This window comes from Mobula hypostoma, chromosome 10 (genome assembly GCF_963921235.1).
Source record: "Mobula hypostoma chromosome 10, sMobHyp1.1, whole genome shotgun sequence".
NCBI classification, from domain to species: Eukaryota; Metazoa; Chordata; class Chondrichthyes; order Myliobatiformes; family Myliobatidae; genus Mobula; species Mobula hypostoma.
The window spans coordinates 11,445,447-11,469,672 of NC_086106.1; the positions used below are offsets into that span (position 1 = coordinate 11,445,447).

Here is a 24,226-nt window from a genome sequence, read left to right on the forward strand (position 1 = left end):
GGACAATCTTACATGGGCACTTTGGTTGACGTGAGCCACGAAATTGATCCCGGGAATGAACAGGGTAAAGTGTGAAGTGCATTTGATGGCTCTGGGCCTGTACTCATTGGACTTAAGAAGAATGAGTGGGGATACCAGTGAAACCTATCAGATATTGAAAGACTTTCATAGAAGTGGAACGTGGAGTGGATGTTTTCTGTAGTGGGAGAGTCCAGGACAAGAGAGCACAGCTTCAGAATGGAAGGACGTCCCTTTAGAACAGAGATGAGGAGAAATTTCTTTAGCCAGAGGGTGGCGAAGCTGTGGAATACATTGCTGTAGACGGTCATGGAGGCCAAGTCATTGGGTATACTAAATTTAAAGCGGAGGCTGGTAGGTTCTTGATTAGTCAGGGTATTAGATTATGAGGACACACAGTCCTCTTTTATTGTCATTTAGTAATGCATGCATTAAGAAATGATACAATATTTCTCCGGTGTGATATCACAGAAACACAGGACAGACCAAGACTGAAAAACTAACAAAAACCACATAATTATAACATATAGTTACAACAGTGCAACAATACTGTAACTTGATGAAGAACAGGCCATGGGCACAGTAAAAAAAAGTTCAAAGTCTCTCGAAAATCCCACATCTCACACAGACGGGAGAAGGAAGAAAAAACTCTCCCTGCCATGCCCGACCACAGTCCGACTCTGAGTCGTCCGAAAACTTCAAGCTCTGATCAGCCCTCCAACACTGAGTACCCAGCGCCATCTCTATCCGAACGCTTCAACCTCAGCCTCGGTCGCCAGCAGCAGGCAAAGCCGGGGATTTTGGGGCCTTCCCTCCGGAGATTCTCGATCGCACAGTAACAGCGGCAGCGAATCGGGCATTTCAGAAGTTTCTCCAGATGTTCCTCTGCTTCTCACGTCTGTCTCCATCAAATCAGAATTGTGCACGGCCTCCTACTTACAAGTACGATGTATCATTTCACTGGAGAGCTGCGCGCGTTGCCATCTTCTCCTCCCGCCTTTCAAAGGTTATGGGGAGAAGGCAGGAGAATGGGGTTGAGAAGGATACTAAATCAGCCATGTTGGAATGGTGGAGCAGAGGTAACGGGCAGAATGAGCTAATCGTGCTCCTACGTTGTGTGGTTTGATAGTGACTTGCTCCTGAGACCGTGGTATCTCTATGGCTGGTCCATTGGGGTTTCTGCTCACTGGAGACCCCAAAATATTGTCTCGTCAATGGTAATGGCTCTTGCTTGCTGGAGGCGCTCGTAAACGTCGGACATTCTGCAGGTGCAAGAAATCCAAACCAACAGACACAAAATGCTGGAGGAACTCAGCAGGCCAGGCAGCGTCTACGGGAAAGAGTAATCAGTCGACGTTTCGGGCCGAGACCCTTCTTCAGGACTGAGAGAGAAGTGGCTGAATAAACAGGTGTGGGGAGGGGAAGGAGGCTGGCTGGAAGGTGATAGGTGAAGCTAGCTGGGTGGGAAAGGTCAAGGGCTGGAGTAGAAAGAATCTGATAGGAGAGGAGAGTGGACCATGGGAGAAAGGGAAGAAGGAGGGGACCCAGGGGGAAGTAATTGGTAGGTGAGAAGAGGTGAAAGTTCAGAATGGGGAATAGAGGAAGGAGATATTGATAAGGAGAAATTGATATTCATGCCATCAGGTTGGAGGGCACTCAGATGGAATATAAGATGTTGCTCCTCCACCCCGATGGTGGCCTCATCTTGACACAAAAGGAGTCCATGGACCACCATGTCAGAATGGGAATCTGAATTAAAATGTTCGGCCACCGGGAAGCCCCGCCTGTGGCAAATGGCGCAGAGGTGCTTGCCGAAGTTCACGATGTAGAGGAACCCGCGTCAGGAGCACTGGACACAGTGGACGACCCCAGCAGATTCACAGGCTAGGTGCTCGCTCACTTTGCTGAAGGAGAAGTTCAACTCCTGGTGGCTTAGCAGGGTCAATGCCGCCCTGAAACTTATCAGCCCTTGACTGAACGTGGTCCTGGGGACTGAGTATCCCACAGTGGCCCCAGTGGCAGCTCCTCACCCCAGGTGGGGCTGATGGTCGATCATGCCATGCAGTGAAAGGGGCATGCTGATGTTGCTATGAGGAAGTGACCCAATCCCCTTCAAAGTTCAAAGTACCTTTATTCTCAAAGTATGTACAAATCACATAACCTTGAAATTCGTCTGCTTACAGGCAGCCGCGTCGCAAGAAACCCGAAAGAACCCATTAAAAAAAAAGACCAAAAAAAAAAACCATCCAATGTGCAGAGAGAGCAAAAGCACATACGTATCATGGAAACAATAAAAGCAAGCAACAGTCTTCAGAATGAACGTGAGTCTGTGGACACAAAGCCCGGAGTAGGCCTGCAGCCTCAGCCTCCATTCACCACACAGCAGAGCAAAGTGTCATGAAGCCTGGAGCAGGCCACAGCCTCAGTTCATCACACAGTGGGGCAAATCGTAGCAAAGCTTACAGACACGAAGCCCAGAGCTGCTGGAACAGGCCCACAACCTCCATTCACCACACAGCAGAGCAAAGTGTTGTGAAGCCTGGAGCAGGCCACAGCCTCAGCCTCCATTCACCACACAGCCGAGCAAAGTGACATGAAGCCTGAAGCAGGCCACAGCCTCAGCCTCCATTCACTACACAGCCGAGCAAAGTGACATGAAGTCTGGAGCAGGCCACAGCCTCAGTTTATCACACAGTGGGGCAAATCATAGGGAAACTTACAGACACGAAGCCCAGAGCTGCTGGAGCAGGCCCACAGCCTCCATTCACCACACAGTAGAGCAAAGTGTTGTGAACCTGGAGCAGGCCACAGCCTCAGCCTCCGTTCACGACATAACCGAGCAAAGTGTCATGAAGCCTGGAGCGGGCCACAGCACACAGCAGGGAAAATCGTGGCGAAGCCCAGATCCTCTGGAGCAGGCCCACAGCCACAGGCTCAGCGGCGCAGAGAGCAGGATGAACGTGGCGGAGCAGTGAGCAGAACCGGACCGACCCTCGCCTCCGGTCCCCACACCCTGCACCCTCTCAGCACTGTCCCAGGGCCCCTGCGTACGTGTGGTTGGTGGGGGGGGGCGGGAGAGGAATTCCCTCTTTCCCTCCCCATCTCAACCTTGCCTTGTGCTGAAACTCGTGTTGTCGCTGCTTTGGGATCTTGCTGTGTACACGGACTGCTCGGGAGCGCGGTGGTTAGCTAGCACTATCACTTTACAGCCTGGCAATCACCGATCGGGGGTTCGAATCCCACGCGGTCTGTAAGGAGTTTGTACATTCTGTCCATGACTGCCTGGGATTTCTCTGGCTTCCTCCCCCATTCCAAGGACATTGGGCTAGGATCAGTGAGTTGTGGGCGTTCCATGTGAGCACTGGTCGAAGGCTGCCCCCAGCTCAATCCTCACTGATTCGATTTGACGCAGGGGCACATCTCACGGTGTGTTTCAATGTACATTTGACAAATGCAGTTCATCTTTTAAAGGGACTTGGGAGTCCTTGTGCGGGATTCCCCAACGGTTAACCTGCAGGTTGAGCCTGTGGTGGGGAAGGCAAATGCAATGTTAGCATTCATTTCAAGAAGACTAGACTTTAAAAGTAAAGGTGCAGTGTTGAGATTTTATAAAGCACTGGTGAGGCCTCACTTGGAGTATTGTGAGCAGTTTTGGGCCCCTTATCTTAGAAAGGGTGTGCTGGATTGAGTTCAAAGGAGGTTCATGAAAATGATTCCGGGTTTGAACGGCTTTTCATATGAAGAGTGTTTGATAACTCTGGGCCTGTATTCACTGGGATTCAGAAGAATGAGAGGTGACCTCATTGAAACCTATCGAATGGTGAAAGGCCTCGATAAAGTGGATGTGGAGAGGGTGTTTATTATAGTGGGGGAGTCTAAGACCAGAGGACACCGCCTCAGAATAGAGGGGCGTCCTTTTAAAATGGAAATGAGGAGGAATTTCTTCCTGGTGTATCTGTGGAGTTTGTTGTCACAGGCAGCTGTGGAGGCCAAGTCTTTATGTATATCTAAAGCAGAGGTTGACAGATTCTTGATTGGTCAGGACATGAAGGGATACGGGGGAGAAGGCAGGAGGTTGGGGCTGAGAGGGAAAATGGATCAGCCGTGATGAAATGGTGGAGAAGACTCGGTCAAGCAAATGGCCTAATTCTGCTCCTATTTCTTATGGTCTTATAAAATTTTTAACCTTTAAAGAGCTGCTGTGTCCTACACTGCCATTGCATAAACACTTCACTAGATTTGGAATGACCTGGGATTCTCAAAGGCGCTATAAAAGTGCAACTTGCTGTTGCTATAAGTCCCCCACCTTTTTTGCACCGCGGACCGGTTTAATATTGACAATATTCTTGCGGACCGGCTAACCGGGGCGGGGGGGGGAGCGAGGGCGGGGTTCTTCAAGTTCCAACAGTGGGCGTGACAGGGAATGAGGAAAGGTGCAGCTGACTCATATCATTTCATATCGCCAAATCATATTGTTTCCTCGTGGCCCGGTAGCACGCCTTTGCAGCCTGGTGCTAGTCCGCGGCCCAGTGGTTGGGGACCACTGCCATAAGTGAAACTGGAGGGAGAGTCCATGTCTTTACCTGTAGCCTCATCACTGTGTTTAAGAAGGGAAGAAGGTGTTAGAGTTACTGCTGTATTGGCCTATATTACACTCCACTGTAGACTGGTTATTCTTATCAAATGGAAACCTGGTTGCAAGAGGAGAGGCCAGATTGGGTATGGGTCGTGAAGCCTTGGCTGGGGTGTGAGTATAAGGCCCAGGCCGGGGTGTGAGTGTAAGGTCCAGGTTGGATGTAAGTGTAGGGCCCAAGTTGGGTGTGAGAGCAAGGCCCAGGCTGGGGTGTGAATGTTCAAAGGTACATTTAATGTCAGAGAAATCTATACAATATACATCCTGAAATGCTTTTTCTTTGCAAACATCCACGAAAACAGAGGAGTGCCCCAAAGAATGAATGACAGTTAAATGTTAGAACCCCAAAGCCCCCGCCCACGCGTAAGCAGCAGCAAAGCGATGATTCCCCCCTCCCCCACCAGCAAAAAAAAGCATCTGCACACCCTGACCCCCACTGAGCACTCAAGCGTGCAGCAAAGCATCAATAAAGACACAGACTCGCAGTACCCCAAAGACTACTCGTTCACCCAGTAATTCGACATACCACAGACTCTCTCTCTCTCCCTAATAAGGGAAAAAGGGGTGTCTCCGTTTCACAGCGAAGGGGGGAAATAACAAAACAACTCGCTGATTTATGATTTTAAAATCTGATGCGTCGCTCTTTCCAGGCTCTGTGCCCAAAGAACTCGGGTCTCTGGGCACACAGCCAGCAGCCAGCTTGCTGCTTTCGATCTTCCGTGTACTCCCATGACAGACCAGATTCCTGCGGAGGCACCGATCTCAAGTCTGCCCTGTTCCAGAGCCACAAAATCCCAGAACCCTGAAGGCACATCAGTCTTCTAGGCCACATCCTTGGTATATCAAATAACAACCAGTCGTGAGACCCCAAGAGCGATTCCCATTCCTGCAAAGAACCAAAGTCAGCGTGTAACTCCAGGTCAGGGTCTTCAAAAGAACCTCAAAAGGGAAAAATAGAGATATTAAATATAGAAATAGAGCTGTTTCCGAAGATGAAAGCAAAGGAGTTGCCATTAGGTGCCATCATCTCCTGAGCCCTACCCCTTTCTTGAATGTTAGGCCCTGGCTGGGGTGTGAATGTTAGGCCCTGGCTGGGGTGTGAATGTTAGGCCCAGGCTGGGGTGTGAATGTAAAACTCAGGCTGGGTGTGAGTGGGAAGGGCTGGCCACAATAGATGGAATCATTGATTTACACTCAAAATTTAAAGTCTACATTGTGTTGTTACATTAAGGTCTGCAGAGAGACAGGGGAGAGTCAGGGATGGGGGCTGTAACTGTTGGTAGAGTCCCTGGTTAAATTGGAGACACCACAAAAGAGGTCAGTGACATTCCCTATCAATAACATGCTTTTCTCTTTCTCTGCTTTCCAGCTGATTTTGGAATTTCTGCACAAATTACTGCCACGTTTGCCCGAAGAATGTCTTTCATCGGAACACCGTACTGGTACGAGTGGGACCTGAGCTTTGAGAGGCCGTGGGTGGCTTGGTGATTTTGTAGAATGGCAGGTGGAGAGGGGTTCTGAGGGAGAGAACTTTTTTTTAAACTTTAGAATACGAATTAAGTTAATGTAGGAATTATTGGAGTTTTGTCTGGGGCAACTTTTTCTCACAGTTTGAGTTATCGCCTCAACAACCCCGTAAAGAGAGGTTGACAAGTCCCGCCCCCCCCGCCCTGCCCCACTGAAATACACCACATAGGAAATCAGGACTGATCAGACCACATAGGTGTCCAGACGAAGCAATAATCCCCAAAGGCAACAACTACAACACAGGACATTGAAAATGCCGTGCTATTTAACTGATCCCAAATTGAATAAAAATGATAAATACAAAGAGAGTTTAACAATGCCCATGATCCCAAATGAGGTGAAAAACTGGAGCAAGTCCAAAGACAAACTATTTGTCATAAAAGGTAAACAATCCAACGAACACTGCATACACGAAGTGACACCAAGAAAATACAATTCACATACTAAATCTTGACGAACTGAAATTACTCACAATACACAGGTGAATCCGGCCTGAGTTTCACTGGAGAAGAAACCACAACAGCCCCACAGAGAGAGGTTGACATGCTCCCCACCGAAATACACCCGGGAGCAGGTAGCAATTCAGGACTAGTCAGACAACATAGGTGTCCACACGAAGCAATAATTCCCAAAGACAACAACGAGATAGAGGCTGTGTGGTGAAAAATGCATAACAGCGCCTCTTTCACCTCAGACGGTTGAAGAAGTTTGCCATGATTCCCCAGATCCTAAGAGCTTTCTACAGGGGCACAATTGAGAGCATCCTGACTGGCTGCATCACTGCCTGGTATGGGAACTGTACTTCCCTCAATCGCAGGACTCTGCAGAGAGTGGTGCGGACAGCCCAGCGCATCTGTAGATGTGAACTTCCCACTATTCAGGACATTTACAGAGACAGGTGTGTAAAAAGGGCCTGAAGGATCATTGGGGACCCGAGTCACCCCAACCACAAACTGTTCCAGCTGCTACCATCCAGGAAACGGTACTGCAGCATAAAAGCCAGGACCAACAGGCTCCAGGACAGCTTCTTCCACCGGGCCATCAGACTGATTAATTCATGCTGACACAATTGTATTTTAAGCTATATTGACTGTCCTGGTGTATAACTTACTGTACATACTATTTATTACAAATTACCATAAATTGCACATTCAGACGGAGACATAATGTAAAGATTTTTACTCCTCATGGATGTGAAGGATGTAAGTAATAAAGTCAATTCAATTCAAGACATTGAAAATGCCGTGCTAACTAAATGATCCCAAATTGAATAAAAGTGATAATTACAAAGAGTTTAACAATCCCCATGATCACAAATGAGACTCCTGGAACACAATGTGAAAACCCACAGCCAGCCCAAAGACAAACAATTAGACATAAAACAATGCATACCCACAAGGTGACGCCAAGAAAATACTAACTGAATAAAAATCCCTCTTTTATAATGAAGATCCCATGTTGTGACACCAATAACCATTCCTTTCTGGATTCTCCCCACAGGATGGCACCGGAGGTTGCTGCCGTGGAGATCAAAGGGGGCTACAACGAGCTCTGTGACATCTGGGCAGTTGGCATCACGGCCATAGAGCTGGCTGAGCTCCAGCCGCCCATGTTCGACGTCCATCCTCTGAGGTGGGTGCCTTACCTGCTCCGCGAGAGTCCGCAGATGGAAAGTTTTGCAGAACGATTGGCCCACTAGCCGCCTCCGTACCTGCCAAAGGCTTGTGGTTCGGGTCCTGACAGACCAAAGTTTCTCTCCACCCTCTGTAGGGCTGATGGCACCAGGGCAAAAATAGAGGGACGTGCATGTAGAACAGGGACGAGGAGGACTTTTCTTAGCCAGAGGGTGGTGAATCTCCGGAATTTGTTGCCACAGGCAGCTGTGAAGGCCCAAGTCATTGGGTTGATTTAAGGCAGAGGTTGATAGACTCTTGGTTAGTCAGGGTATGAAGGGTTACGGGGAGAAGGTGGAAGATTGGACCTGAGGGGGAAATGAATTATGATGAAAAGGCGGAGCAGGGTCAATGGGTCAAATGGCCTAATTCTGCTCCTATCTCTTCTGGTCGTATGGTCTAAAAATTGCAGGAGGTCCTTGATCCGCCGGGTATCCGCTGAGGCATGGCAAACAGTGTTCAGTTTGATTAAGTATGAGGTGTTGCACTTTGGGAAGTCAGAGCCGGGTAGGACTTTCACTCCGAATGATAGGGCCCTGGGCCCTGTTGCAGAGCAAAGTGACCTAGAAGTATTGTACTGTGCGAAAGTCTTAGGCACCCTAGCTATATAATGTGCCTGAGAGTTTTGCATGTTATTGTACATGGCCCCCTGAAAGTTTTATCACAGCTAGTCTGGGTAGTGAAGGTGTTTGGCGTGCTGACCTTCATTCAGCAGGGCATTGGGACATCATGTCTCCACTATTTCGTACTTTTAGATGGAGAGCTGCCACAAGAAAGTTATTTTCTGACTGCCCGTTACGCCGCTGGTATTGAGGGCAGCAACGAAGGTCCTCCATCTCGGTCAGTCCTTGGCCATCTCCTCTATTGTGCCCCAGCTGTGGTTCAGGGTCCTCATTTCTGCGTCTACGTTATGGCACCAGCTTGTGTTTGGTCTCGCACGATTCCCCCGTCCTGCAGGGGTCCGGGGAAGAGCTGTCCTGATGGAGTCGGCCTCTCGTCTTATCACGCGCCCCGTCCATCTCCAGCGTTTCCTCACGACGACTGTGGCCGTGTCCTCTTAGCGGCACAGAAGGAGTAGGGCGCGGTTGGAGATCTTTCTCGGCCGAAAGGTGCAGAGATGCGTGGTGTGGAGCGACAACGGCTTGGCGAGATCACTCTTTGTCACGTGCCAGCATCCTGACCCGTGCAGGGGTGCGGACAGAACACAGCTTCACCTTGGTGTGGTCGCTGCCGCGAGAGAGCGGCGTCCATTATCCAAGAACCCTGGCGCCCAGGTCAAACCCTCTTCTTCACGACCACCATTAGTCACAAGGTGGGGAAGCCCCAGGTCCCACAGCACCACGTACTCTACAGGCTTCTGAACAGGCACTGACCACACCTCTGAACTGATCCCACAACCTACAGACACACTTTCAAGGACTCTTTAAAGGCATCCGTTAGTCTTGTGAGACCATGGATCTGCGCCTGGAAAGTCTTCACTCTCCAGGGTGCAGACCTGGTCAAGGTTGTATGGAAGACCGGCAGTTGCCCATGCTGCAAGTCTCCCCTCTCCACAACACCAATGTTGTCTAAGAGAAGGGCATTAGGACCCATACAGCTTGGCACCAGTGTCGTCGCAGAGCACTGTGTGGTTAAGTGCCTTGCTCAAGGACACAACACGTTCCCTCGGCTGGGGCTCGAACTCACGACCTTCAGGTCGCCAGTCCAATGCCTTAACCACTTGGCCACGTGCCCACACTAAGGACTCTTTAGAACTCAAGTTCTCAGTATTATGTTTTATTTGCACAGTTGGTCGACTGACAGATTTTGTCTGTTTATGTATTGGTTTTCATAAATTCTACTGTGCTTTTTTTTCACCCGGTGAATGCCCGCAAGAAAATGAACCTCAAGTTAGTATGTGGGAGCATCCATGTACCATATAGTAAATTTACTTTGCACTTTGAACTTCAAAGTTTAAAGTAAGTTTATTATCGAAGTGCTCCCTATGCAATCTTGTGATTCATCTTCTTGCAGGCAGCCGCAAAACAAACACAACTGAATTCACGAAAATCCCCACACCACAAAGACAGTCATGCATCCCATGTGCAAAAAAAAAGAACAAGTTGCGCAGACAACTTCTTTGGAAAAAAAAGCAAATAAACCATCCACAGAACTCGAACCGTAGAGTCCCCAAAAGTACGTCCACAGCCCCATCGTCTGTTCAGCAACTCGAATCGAGCAGGTCAGGAACCTGATGGCTGCAGGCCGCAGCCACAGAGACACGTTCAGCATCAGGTTTAATATCAGTGACGTATGTCATGACATTTGTTGGAGTTCAACACTGAGGCGATGGCCGCGGGCCGCAGCTGATGAGTCAGTTCAGCGCAGAGGCGAATACGTGCCCCTGGAGTTGTGATCCCAGCACCGACTCGTCCCCCGCCCTCACCCTCGGTGCGTAAATCGGCCGAACGTTGGTCTGTTATCCGCCCTCGGGCCTGCGCTCCGCTGCTTCGATCCGGCCCGAAGATTCCGCCACGTTCTCAAGAGAGTCCAGCTGGCCAAACACTTCAGGAATATTTGTGTTGTGAAGACGTTTGTGAGTATAGTCATAGTCATACTTTATTGATCCGGAGGGAAATTGGTTTTCGTTACACCATAAATAATTAAATAGTAATAAAACCATAAATAATTAAATAATATTATGTAAATTATGGCAGGAAATAACTCCAGGACCAGCCTATTGGCTCAGGGTGTCTGACCCTCCAAGGGAGGAGTTGTAAAGTTTGATGGCCACAGGCAGGAATGACTTCCTATGACGCTCTGTGTTGCATCTCGGTGGAATGAGTCTCTGGCTGAATGTGCTCCTGTATGATGTTCAGCTTTGGTTGCCCTGTTGTAGCAAAGACGTCATTAAGATGGAAAGAGTGCAGAGAAGATTTGTGAGAATGTTCCCAGGATCTGAGGGGCTGAGTTATTGGGAGAGGTTGGACAGTCTGGCATTTTACTCCTTTCAACATAGGAGACTGAGGTGACCTTGTAGGGGTGTATAAAATTGAGAGGGACAAAGTTAAGGTGGATGCATCCAGCCTTTCTCCCCAGGGAAAGAGGGAACCAAGGAGGAGTAGGTATAGGTTTAAGGTGAGAGGGGAAAGATTTAAAAGGGACATCAGGGGCAACCTCTTCACTCAGAGGTTGGTTCAAGGTTCAAGGTACATTTATTATCAAAGTACACATGCAGTACACAACCCTGAGATTTGTCTTCTCCAGACAGCCACGAAACAAAACTTTGATAATAACTGTACGCTAAACTTTGAAGTTCAAAGTAGAAAGTAAATTTATTATCAAAGTACAAAGGTGCTACCATATACTACCTAGAAATTCATTTTCTTGAGGGCAGTCACCCGGAAAAAAGAAATACAATAGAATTTATGAAAAACAATACGTAAACAGACAACATCATGCACTCCCCCCCTCCCCCACTCATGTGCGAAAAACTAATTGTGCAGACGGCAACAAGAATATCAAACCCCAAACCTGAGTCCTCGTGCAAAAAGAAACAAACAAATCGCGCAGGCCGCAAGAGGATTATAAAACCCCAACACCCCCCGTGCATATGGAGCAGGCTGTCATCGGTCCCGGTACAAGGTGGTGCTGGGGAAACTGAGCGACTACTTGCTGGTGGCCGATGAAACAAAGAAAACAACTGAGTACTTTGTTAATAATACTATTTCTGGCAAACGATCATTGCAAACACTCGCCTGTAACGTCCCTTTGGACTTGGAGGCAATTTGAAGCAGCGGGCCTGACACCCTGGATGAGGAAAGACCTGAGGTTCGATTGATTTCACACCAAATTGGAAAGGTCGGGTACAATCCACCGAGATGCAACACAGAGCGTCATAGGAAGTTATTCCTGCCTGTGGCCATCAAACTTTACAACTCCTCCCTTGGAGGGTCAGACACCCTGAGCCAATAGGCTGGTCCTGGACTTATTTCCTGGCATAATTTACATATTACTATTTAATTATTTATGGCTTTATTACTATTTAAGTATTTATGTTGCAACTGTACCGAAAACCAATTTCCCCCGGGATCAATAAAGTATGATTATGAGTATGACTAAATCGAGGCAGTGGGGTCCAGGCCCCAGAGCCTCTCAAAGCAACTGAACCCGATGTCTGGACGACGATTTCAGCGCCGGGCCAGAGTGAAAAGGTCAGGGTGTCAGGGCCTGCTTGGCTCTGCGCTGAACTGAGGCTGTGGACGGACTCTCTTCCGCAGACCTCAGATCTGAACGCTATTTCCTTGCTTTTATTGTTTGCACAATTTGTTTCTTTTAGTCCCTCAGCACATTGAGCGTTAGGCGGTCTTTTTCCTAATGGGTTCTTTTGGGTTTCTTGCTTTGTGGCTGCCTGTAAGGAGGCAAATCTCAGGGTTGTATGATGTACGCGTACTTTGATAATAAATATATTTTGAACTTTGAGAGTGGTCGAGGCAGGTATGTTAGCAACGTTTTAAAGGTACGCAGACGGGTACATAGATAGGAAAGTTTCAGAGGGAAATAGGTGAAGTGGGATCTGCATAGATGGGAATCTTGGTTAGTATAGTCCGGTGGGGCCGAGCGGCCTGTTTCCAAGCCTTATGACTCGATGAGACGGTGACCGTGCTGTCATGCACTGCCTGTGGTGAAACATCTCCTGCCCACGGAGTGGGGAGGTGGGCTGTTCTGCATGTCAACCAGACAGGCACCAGTGGTGTTTCTTCAATCTGCACCCGCCCACGCTCCTGGGGCTCACCAGGCATCCTGAGACCGTGGGATGCCCAGGAAGTGGTTGTCAGTTTCACAATGAGAAGCTCTGCATTTGATCGAACTAGTGCTGGAAATTTAACTCCTTGTGCACCGAACTCGGATCTCTAAGGCAGCACACACACACACACACACACACACACACACACACACACACACACACACACACACACACAAAATGCTGGAGGAACTCAGCAGGTCAGGTAGGGTCTATGGAAAAGAGTAGACAGTCGACGTTTTGGGCCGAGACCCTTCTTCAGGACTGAGGAGGAAGGGGGAAGATACCAGAATAAAAAGATGGGTGGGTGGGGAGAGGAAAGAGGTTAGCTGGAAGGTGGTAGGAGAAGCCAGGTGGGTGGGAAAGGTCAAGGGCTGGAGAAGAAAGAATCTGATAGAGCAGAGTGGAAAATAGGAGGAAGGGAAGGAGGAGGGGACCTAGGCGGAAGTAACAGGCAGATGAGAAGAAGGTGGAGATGAGTCCATGGTCAGGTCAGCCATGATCTTATTGAATAGTGGAGCAGGCTCAATGGGCCAGATGGCCAAATCCTGCTCGTGTTTATTATGTTCTTAAGTAAAAGGTCAGAGTGGGGGATAAAGAGGGGAAGGGGAGGCGAATTTTGTTCACCGGACAGAGAAATCAATATTTGTACCATCAGGTCGGAGGCTATCCAGACAGAATACAAGGTGTTGCTCCTCCAACCTGAGGGCAGCCTCACCGTGGCACAGGAGGAGGCCATGGATCAATACGTCAGAAGGGAATGGGAATGGGAATTAAAATACTTGGCCCCTGGGAAGTCCCGCTTGTGGCGGTTGGCACAGATCTGCTTGATGAAGCGGTTCCCCCTCAATTCACAATGGGTCTCGCCAACGTGGCGGAGGCCACATCGGGAGCAGCGGTCGCAGTAGAGGACCCCGGCGGATTCGCAGGCGAAGTGTTCTCTAAAGGCCTGCTTTCCGTGATCTGTAGATTTCCCTTGAGCCTCTTGGCGAACAAAATGTCTTCACCATTGTAATTCAGGTAGTGAGGGTAACTGGTCGGTGAAAAGCAAGCTCCCACAATGACCGGATAATGGTGCAGAATTATAGGTTAAATGGCCTCCATCTGTGTCATTGGGTCAAACGACCATAAGACTTAGGAGCAGAAATAGGCCATTCAGCCCATCGAGTCTGCTCTGCCACCTTGGTTAATTTATTTTCCCTCTCAACCCCATTCTCCTGCTTTCTCCCAGTAACCTTTGATACCCCGTCTAATCAAGAACCTCATCTTTAAATATACCCAATGACTTTTCCTCCATAGCTATCCGTGGCAGTGAATACCACAGATTCACCATCCTCTGGCGAAAGAAATTCTTCCTCACCTCTGTTCTAAAGGGACACATTTCTATTCTGAGGCTGTGCCCTCTGGTCCTAGGCCCTCCCACTACAGGAAGCATCCTCTCTATCCAGGTCCTTCAATGTTCGATCAGTTTCAACAAGATCCCCCTCATTATTCTGAACTCTAGTGAGTACAGGCCCAGAGCCATCAAATGCTCCTCACACTTTAACCCTTTCAATCCTGGGATCGTTCTCGTGACCCTTCGGCCCAACTGGCTCATGTTGACCTAGTCCTATTTGCCTGTATTTAGCCCAAACCCCTCTAAACCAGGGGTTCCCGACCTTTTTAATGCCGTTAACCGAGGGATCCGTGGGCCCTAGGTTGGAGGAACCCCTGCCTAAACCTTTTGTATTCATGTATCTGCCGAATTGTGTTTTCAATGTTATTTCACCTGCCTAAACCACTTCCTCTGTCAGCCTGTTCCGTGTACTCAACACCCTCAGCAGGAAGAAGCTGTCTCACAGGTCCCTTCCCTTTTAAATCTTTCTCCACTTCAGGTAAATCTGGTGCTTAACGCTTTCTTGTTCCCTTTCCCTGGGGGAGAAAATGACTGCGTGCATTCACCCTAATTCCCAGATGCTGCCGGATCACTGGTGGGATCGTCCTGTGCTCTGCAATTGGAGAGTGGAGACTGCCTTTTGATTGCTAGTGGGATCACTCTGCTGCCGGATAGAGGGGATTGCCTTTTGATTGCTAGTGGGATCACTCTGCTGCCGGATAGAGGGGATTGCCTCTTGATTGCTAGTGGGATCACTCTGCTGCCGGATAGAGGGGATTGCCTCTTGATTGCTAGTGGGATCACTCTGCTGCCGGATAGAGGGGATTGCCTCTTGATTGCTAGTGGGATCACTCTGCTGCCGGATAGAGGGGATTGCCTCTTGATTGCTAGTGGGATCACTCTGCTGCCGGATAGAGGGGATTGCCTCTTGATCGCTAGTGGGATCACTCTGCTGCCGGATAGAGGGGATTGCCTCTTGATCGCTAGTGGGATCACTCTGCTGCCGGATAGAGGGGATTGCCTCTTGATCGCTAGTGGGATCACTCTGCTGCCGGATAGAGGGGATTGCCTCTTGATCGCTAGTGGGATCACTCTGCTGCCGGATAGAGGGGATTGCCTCTTGATCGCTAGTGGGATCACTCTGCTGCCGGATAGAGGGGATTGCCTCTTGATCGCTAGTGGGATCACTCTGCTGCCGGATAGAGGGGATTGCCTCTTGATCGCTAGTGGGATCACTCTGCTGCCGGATAGAGGGGATTGCCTCTTGATCGCTAGTGGGATCACTCTGCTGCCGGATAGAGGGGATTGCCTCTTGATCGCTAGTGGGATCACTCTGCTGCCGGATAGAGGGGATTGCCTCTTGATCGCTAGTGGGATCACTCTGCTGCCGGATAGAGGGGATTGCCTCTTGATCGCTAGTGGGATCACTCTGCTGCCGGATAGAGGGGATTGCCTCTTGATCGCTAGTGGGATCACTCTGCTGCCGGATAGAGGGGCTTGCCTCTTGATCGCTAGTGGGATCACTCTGCTGCCGGATAGAGGGGATTGCCTCTTGATCGCTAGTGGGATCACTCTGCTGCCGGATAGAGGGGATTGCCTCTTGATCGCTAGTGGGATCACTCTGCTGCCGGATAGAGGGGATTGCCTCTTGATCGCTAGTGGGATCACTCTGCTGCCGGATAGAGGGGATTGCCTCTTGATCGCTAGTGGGATCACTCTGCTGCCGGATAGAGGGGCTTGCCTCTTGATCGCTAGTGGGATCACTCTGCTGCCGGATAGAGGGGATTGCCTCTTGATCGCTAGTGGGATCACTCTGCTGCCGGATAGAGGGGATTGCCTCTTGATCGCTAGTGGGATCACTCTGCTGCCGGATAGAGGGGATTGCCTCTTGATCGCTAGTGGGATCACTCTGCTGCCGGATAGAGGGGATTGCCTCTTGATCGCTAGTGGGATCACTCTGCTGCCGGATAGAGGGGATTGCCTCTTGATCGCTAGTGGGATCACTCTGCTGCCGGATAGAGGGGATTGCCTCTTGATCGCTAGTGGGATCACTCTGCTGCCGGATAGAGGGGATTGCCTCTTGATTGCTAGTGGGATCACTCTGCTGCCGGATAGAGGGGATTGCCTCTTTATTGCTAGTGGGATCACTCTGCTGCCGGATAGAGGGGATTGCCTCTTGATCGCTAGTGGGATCACTCTGCTGCCGGATAGAGGGGATTGCCTCTTGATCGCTAGTGGGATCACTCTGCTGCCGGATAGAGGGGATTGCCTCTTGATCGCTAGTGGGCTCACTCTGCTGCCGGATAGAGGGGATTGCCTCTTGATTGCTAGTGGGATCACTCTGCTGCCGGATAGAGGGGATTGCCTTTTGATTGCTAGTGGGATCACTCTGCTGCTGGATAGAGGGGATTGCCTTTTGATTGCTCTGCTACTGGAGAGGGAAGAGGGCTGCCGCTCTGTCCGGAGAATATTACCCATGTTTTCTGCATTTTGGATATGGACTTTGATTCTAGACTTTTTTATTTCAGTCTTACAGTTCTTTTTATATTGTGTGTTTTTTGCCTGATCTTTCTCGTTTTTTTTTGTGTGGAGGGGAGGAGGGATTTGGGATCGATGTGCCTATTCCATTTTTGTTTGTTTTTTTTGTGTGGGGAGGGGGGATTTGGGGGTTGACAGTGATGCTGCAGTTCTTTTCTTTCTTGATTTCACGGCTGTCTGGTGAAGAAGAATACCTTTGCTCATTGCGGCCAAAAAGTTCTATTCTGGTTAGGCCACACTTGGAGTACTGTGTCCAGTTCTGGTCGCCTCACTATAGGAAGGATGTGGAAGCATTGGAAAGGGTACAGAGGAGATTTACCAGGATGCTGCCTGGTTTAGAGAGTATGCATTATGATCAGAGATTAAGGGAGCTAGGGCTTTACTCTTTGGAGAGAAGGAGGATGAGAGGAGACATGATAGAGGTGTACAAGATAATAAGAGGAATAGATAGAGTGGATAGCCAGCGCCTCTTCCCCAGGACACCACTGCTCAATACAAGAGGACATGGCTTTAAGGTAAGGGGTGGGAAGTTCAAGGGGGATATTAGAGGAAGGTTTTTTACTCAGAGGGTGGTTGGTGCGTGGAATGCACTGCCTGAGTCAGTGGTGGAGGCAGATGCACTAGTGAAGTTTAAGAGACTACTAGACAGGTATATGGAGGAATTTAAGGTGGGGGGGCGTTATATGGGAGGGAGGGTTTGAGGGTTGGCACAACATTGTGGGCCGAAGGGCCTGTACTGTGCTGTACTATTCTATGTTCTATGTTTAACTTCATCAGTCCACAGGACTTGTTCCCAAAATGATCAGGCTTGTTTAGATGTTCCTTTGAACCTTTTGAATAGAACTTTTTGGCCACAATGAGCAAAGGTATGTTTGGAGCAAAAAAAGGGTGCAGAATTTCATGAAAAGAACACCACTCCAGCTGTTAAGCACGGGGGTGGATCGATCATGCTTTGGGCTTGTGTTGCAGCCAGTGGCACGGGGAACATTTACTGGTAGAGGGAAGAATGAATTCAATTAAGTACCAGCAAATCCTGGAATCACACCGTCTGTTAAAAAAAATGCCGAAGATGAAAAGAGGATGGCTTCTACAACAGGATAATGAACCTAAACACACCCCAAAATCCACAATGGACTACCTCAAGAGACGCAAGCTGAAGGTTTTGCCATGGCCCTCACAGTCCCCTGACGTAAACATCATCGAGAATCTGTGGATAGACCTCAAAAGAGCAGTGCATGCAAGACAGCCCAAGAATCTCACAGAACTAGAAGCCTTTTGCAAGGAAGAATGGGCAAAAATGCCCCAAACAAGAATTGAAAGACCCTGGCTATAAAAAGCGTTTACAAGCTGTGATACTTGCCAAAGAGGGTGTTACTAAGTACTGACCATGCAGGGTGCCGAAACTTTTGCTTCAGGCCCTTTTCATTGTTTGTTATTTTGAAACTGTAAAAGATGGAAATAAAAAAAGTTTTCCTGCTTAAAATATTAAAGAAAAGTGTCATCTTTAACTTTATGCCTTTTGGAAATCAGTTCATCTTTTACTCGCTTAGCTATTCACAGTAACAGAAATCTTGACCCGGGGTGCCCAAACTTTTGCATGCCACTGTAAGTGCCTGTGTACTTCCTCGGCTGTCCCGGTGGCTATGAAAGTTACTGGTTGACTGAATTTTGACACAAAACGTACAGTTCAGCTGGATCTAGGTCTTCTAGTGCTCGAAAGGCAAAAATTAGCAGGCAAGTGTAGTGAGTAAGTCAAAGGACAATGGGTACATTGGCTTTTATTACTACAGTTTAGGACGTAGAAATAGGGAAGTTTTGTTACTATTGTACAAATTATTGGTGAGGCCACATCTGGAGCACTGCTACAGTTTTAGTTCCCTTATCTATATAAAAAAAAGGAACGTTCAGGTTGAAACTCTGGTCTGACACCCTTGGGGCGTGATGAGTACCTGACCACAAAATCTGTTCCTGCCCGTCTTCTGCTGAGCAGGATAGATGTTCTTTGTTTTATTTAGCAGTCTCTTTAGAGACTCTCCGGTTTATGTAGGGCATCAGAGACTTATCTGTAACACCAATTTCCCCTAAGTTGGAAAATCCGTTGGCTGAGCCTGCAGAAGTTGTACGGGTAGTTTAATTAGCGACAGGGTGGCGTTACAGGTCAGCACACCGCTTTACAGTACCAGGGACCCAGGTTCAATTCCCGCCGCTGCCTGTAAGTCCTCCCTGTGACTGCCGGGTGCTCCGATTTCCGGAGACCTCCTGGTTGGTAGATTAATTGGTCGTTGTAAATTGTCCCGTCACTAGGCCAGGGATAAAAGAGGGAATGCGCAGTGTGGCTCGTCAGGCCTCAAGGACCTCTTCCGTGCCGTATCCTATTAAATAAACGAATAATCAGAAACACGGGAAGATCTGCAGATCGTCCGCCAGAAAAAGCGGGATCTCCCGGTGGCCACCCATTTCAATTCTGCTTCCCAGTCCCATTCCAACATGTCCGTCCATGGCCTCCTCTGCTGCCGTGGTGAGGCCACTCTCCAGTTGGAGGAGTAACGCCTAAATGTTCTGACTGGATAGCCTCCAACCTGATGGCATGAACATCAACTTCTCGAACTTCTGGTAATTGCCGCCTTCCTTCACCATTCCCCCATTCCCATTCCCATTCCCCTCTCTCACCTTATCTCCTTACCTGCCCATCAGCTCCCCCTGGTGTTCCTCCCCCTTCCCTTTCTTCCATGGTCTTCTACCCACTCCCGTCAGATTCCCCCTTCTCCAGCCCCGTATCTCTTTCACCAATCAACTTCCCAGCTCTTTACTTCACCCCTCCCCCTCCCCTGGTTTCACCCATCAGCTACCACCTTGTACTTCTTCCTCCCCTCCCCCCACCTTCTTTCACTGACCTCATCTTTTTTTCCCAGTCCTGATGTAGGGTGTCGGCCTGAAACATCGACTGCTTACTCTTTTCCTGGCCTGCAGAGTTGCTCCAACATTTTGTGTGTATTTTTTAAATAAGCAATCAGTACAGATATTAGTTAGAGTTATTTAATTGGCAGAGATCGTGCATTACAGATTCAAATCATGCCAGACCTCTGGAGTGGCCATACCATTGAATACTGGACGAGAGATTTTCAGTCTATAGTAGCATTGGACAAGTCCAAAGGAGGCTCACTGGGCTAATTCCTGAGATAAGGCGGTTGTCCTATCAAAAAAGGTTGTGTTTCATTTCTTTGGAGTTTAGAGGAAACATTGTGATGTATATGTTGAAGAGGTTTGTCTCAGAGCAAGCAATTTTAGAGGCCTCCTGTGGCTATTTTTGTTAGCAATGGAGTTTTAGTGTGAAAATGGACTTCAAAATTGGCTATTCAGAATGATTAGAGTAGTGTTTATCAAATTGTTGTTCTTGGTGTTTACTGGCCTGACACATTGCGTTTGGCTCATGATCATTGCCTTGCTGGTCATTTAGGCACTAGGAAAACTCCCGGGCGAGCCCCCATTATCTTGGCTCGGCTCTCAGAAAGTAACACAAAGGAGTCAGGCCACAGCAGGAATTCACAGACAGAAGATATTCATTAAATTAAAGTTAGGGTAAAGGGGGGGAAAGGGTGACGTGTGCTGTGACAGTGCTGGCTGCAGAGTGGGAGAGACAGAATGGGAGCAGCCTTGTTTTTAAGCAGCCCCCAGCAGGTGAAGGGTAATTGCAGGTGTCCCAGGGAACTGCAACACAGGTTAAAGAGAAAACACAGGCCAAGAAATGTGCAGGATATAACAACGCATATGAGGTGGCTTTAGAGGTTAAGATGTTTTCACTGGCGGGAGCGCCCTGACCCTTTTTGCAGAGGGTGGTGGATCTGTGGAATTCTTTGTCCAGGGAAGTTATGGAGGCTGGAACATTAGAAATATTTAATGTGGAGGCAGATAGGTGTTTGAGCGACGGGGAATTGAAAGCTGTGGGGAACGGGCACAGAAGGAGAGTTCGGCCATGATCGTACGCGGTAGTGTGGCAGGCTTGAATGGCCGACTCCTGCTTGATAATACGTTTGCTTGTGTGATTTGGAAGAGGTTTATTTGGATACCAAGTTAAGAACCTGACATGATCCCACCCTTGGGGGCCAACCGAGGCACAGGAGAGATTCTGCCGACGCAGGAAATCTTGAGCGACACGCAGAAAATGCAGTAGGAGCTCAGCAGGTCGGGGGGCATCCACGGAGGGGGAGCAAACACGGAGAGCTACAGCACAGAAACAGAGTATTTCTCCTACTCAAGACTGGATGATCAGGGGACAAATTCTGTGGTGGTCTTAGTCAACTTGAGCGGGGGAAAAAGCCTGCAAGCATTCCTCTCCATAGATGCTGCCTGGCCTGCTGAGTTCCTCCAGCGTTTTGTGTGTGTTGCTTGGATTTCCAGCATCTGCAGAATCTCTTGTGCTTAGGACAAGTATCAGAATGATTACAAGTAGTTTCATAACTCTCAAGCCCAACTTTCTTATCTGCAGTGTTCACAGGACAGAATCTCTGACGATTTCCTGTTTTTCCTTTCTACTTAGGAGGCTGTTTGGGCCATTTTTTTATGCCTTCATTTTAAAAGAAGTCCTCTCGTATGTCTTGCACTGTACGACTGCCACAACATCTGGGGCGTCGCGGCCACGTAGCCGTTTACGCAGCACTATTACAGCTCGAGGTGCTGGAGTTCAGAGTTCAATTCCAACGTCCTCTGTAAGGAGTCTGTACGGCCTCCCTGTGGAATGCTCAGGTTTTCCCCGAGTGCTCCAGTTTCCTCCCACAGTCCAAAGATGGCCACGCGGTCACGGGGAGAACGTACAAACTCCTTACAGACAGCAGCAATTCTTCTTGGCCCTTCTCTACCTCGCTACCTCCTCCTCTGTCTTTCTAATCGTTTTGCAGTCCGTGAGACAGCGAGTAATATTCTTCGTATTTTTCCCTCCAGGGTGCTCTTTCTAATGTCCAAAAGTGGTTACCAACCTCCGAAGTTAAAGGATAAAGGGAAATGGTAAGTTTGAACCTGCAAGAACTTTCACTGCGGGTGAAAATTATAAAATATTTACCGTATCTTTGCTCTACTTCCTACTTCTGTTGTGATGTGAGGTTTCTCTGAACCTGTTTCCCACAAATCTCTGCATGAATTGTCAGGCCTGCATGTGAGTGAGGGTCACAGTGAGTTCATCTTGGGGAACAGCGAAACTGGTAGTATTGGTGGTGCGATTTCTCAAGTCGAGTGTGATGATTTCTCAAGTCGAGTGCAATGATTCATGGAACACGATACAGGCCATTCGGCCCACAATGCTGTGCTAAGCATGTACTTACTTTAGAAATTACCTGGGATTACCCATAGCCCTCTCTTTTTCTGAGCTCCATGTACCATGGATGTTGGGAATGGCGAGGGTGGAGCGCTGTGGGAGGGGTGTGGGACAGGTGGTAGAGAAGAAGTGCCAGGTGTGGGGGGGAGTGGGTGGTGCACAGGTGCAGACACACCCAGCCCCGAGACACCGGGCAAGATCGTTTGATTCCAAACAATTGGTTTATTGATCATTACAGAATGTCTCTCTGGTGCTTCCCTCTCCCTTCCCCTTTTCCCAACCACGATTTCCCTCTCCCTGCCCCCTTCCCACTCTCAGTCCACAATAGAGACCCAGATCAGAATCAGGTTTATCATCACTCACATATGTCAAAAAATTTAGTCATAGTCATAGTCATACTTTATTGATCCCGGGGGAAATTGGTTTTCATTACAGTTGCTCCATAAATAATATAGTAATAAAACCATAAATAGTTAAATAGTAATATGTAATTTATGCCAGGAAATATGTCCAGGACCAGCCTATTGGCTCAGGGTGTCTGACCCTCCAAGGGAGGAGTTGTAAAGTTTGATGGCCACAGGCAGGAATGACTTCCTATGACGCTCTGTGTTGCATCTCGGTGGAATGAGTCTCTGGCTGAATGTACTCCTGTGCCCAACCAGTACATTATGTAGTGGATGGGAGACATTGTCCAAGATGGCATGCAACTTGGACAGCATCCTCTTTTCAGATACCACCGTGAGAGAGTCCAGTTCCATCCCCACAACATCACTGGCCTTACGAATGAGTTTGTTGGTGTCTGCTAACCTCAGCCTGCTGCCCCAGCACACAACAGCAAACATGATAGCACTGGCCATTGTGTTTTATTTGTGGCAGCAGTACAGTGCAATACATAAAATTACTGCAGCACTGTGCAAAAATCTTAGGCACCCAAGCTACATACAGGTTTCCCCCGCTATCCGGAGGTAGAGCGTTCCAATGAAACCGTTCGTAAGCCGAAATGGCGTAAAGTGAAGAAGCAATTACCGTTAATTTATATGGGAAAAATTTTTGAGCGTTCCCAGACCCAAAGAATAACCTACCAAATCATACCAAATAACACATAAAACCTAAAATAACACCAACATATAGTAAAAGCAGGAATGATATGATAAATACACAACCTATATAAAGTAGAAATAATGTATGTACAGTGTAGTTTCGCTTAACAGAATCGGGAAGATTGAGCCAAAACCGATTTGTAGAAAAAAATCGGCACGTACACGCATGCGCACACAGGTGCCCACGCAAGGCTTCACGGTCAGGGTGGTCTTTCTCCGGGTAAACACAAGTTTAAAGCGGGCGTCTTTTCGTAAAAGTGAAAATCCTCTTTCGGTTAGCGAAAACAGGTACTACTGTAGGTCTTTCGTAAAAGCGAGCGTTCGTAAAGCAGGGGACACCTGTACAGTAAGTGTATTTCAATACAAAAGGAGTAACACACAAAATGCCGGAGGAACTCAGCGGGTCAGGCAGTTTCTATGGAGGGGAATAAATAGTTAGTGTTTCAGGTTGTGACTCCTCATCAGGACTGGAAATGAAGAGGGAAGACGTCAGAGTAAAGAGGCGGAAGGAGGGGAATGAATTCAGGCTGAGGGGTGAGAGGTGAAGCCAGATGAAGGTGGATGAGGGATGTCGTAAGAAGCTAAGAGCTGATAGGTGGAAGGGATGAAGGGTTGAAGAAAAAGGAATCTGATAGGAGAGAGCAGAGGACCATGGGAGAAAGGGAAGGAGGGAGGGACACCAGAGGGAGGCGATGGGCAGGAGAGGGCAAGAGAAGGAACACTCACAATGCGCTGGAGGAACTCAGCAGGTCAGTCAGCATCAGTTGAAAAGATTAGTCGACGTTTTGGGCCAAAATCCTTCGTCAGGACTGAAGTAAGAACTTTGGGGGGGTTTGAAAAATGCTGGTAGTTGAAAAAAAACAGTAATTTGAAAGACAAAGGGGTGAGGGAGGGGAAGCAGGGAGGTGATTGGCAGGAGAACAACGTGCAGTAGTAGAAGGAGGCAGAACTATGAGGGAGGTGATGTGAAATAGGGATAGGGGAAGGGAGGGGGAGGGAATTACCGGAAGTTGGAGAATTCTATGTTCATACCAAGGGGCTGGAGACTACCTAGACGGTATATGAGGTGTTGCTCCTCCAATCTGAGTTTAGCCTCATCATGGCAGTAGAGGAGGCCATGTATGGACATATCTGAATGGGAACGTGAAGCAGAGTTGAAGTGGGTGGCTACCAGGAGATCCTGTCTGTTGTGGCGGACGGAGCGGAGGTGCTCGACGAAGCGGTCCCCCAATCTGCATCGGGTTTCACCGCTGTAGAGGAGGCCGCACCGG

The 24,226-nt window shown here is 48.6% G+C and overlaps 1 protein-coding gene across 1 annotated transcript in view; it reads left to right on the forward strand.

Moving 5' to 3' along the window:
- LOC134353243 (mitogen-activated protein kinase kinase kinase kinase 5-like) overlaps positions 1 to 24,226 on the forward strand; it is a 181,287-nt gene that overhangs the window by 88,747 nt on the left and 68,314 nt on the right. Inside the window, exons 8-10 of the mRNA XM_063061274.1 lie at positions 6,021 to 6,093; positions 7,679 to 7,810; positions 21,486 to 21,548. Coding sequence (XP_062917344.1) covers positions 6,021 to 6,093; positions 7,679 to 7,810; positions 21,486 to 21,548 — 268 coding nt within the window. The remainder of the gene's footprint in view (positions 1 to 6,020; positions 6,094 to 7,678; positions 7,811 to 21,485; positions 21,549 to 24,226) is intronic.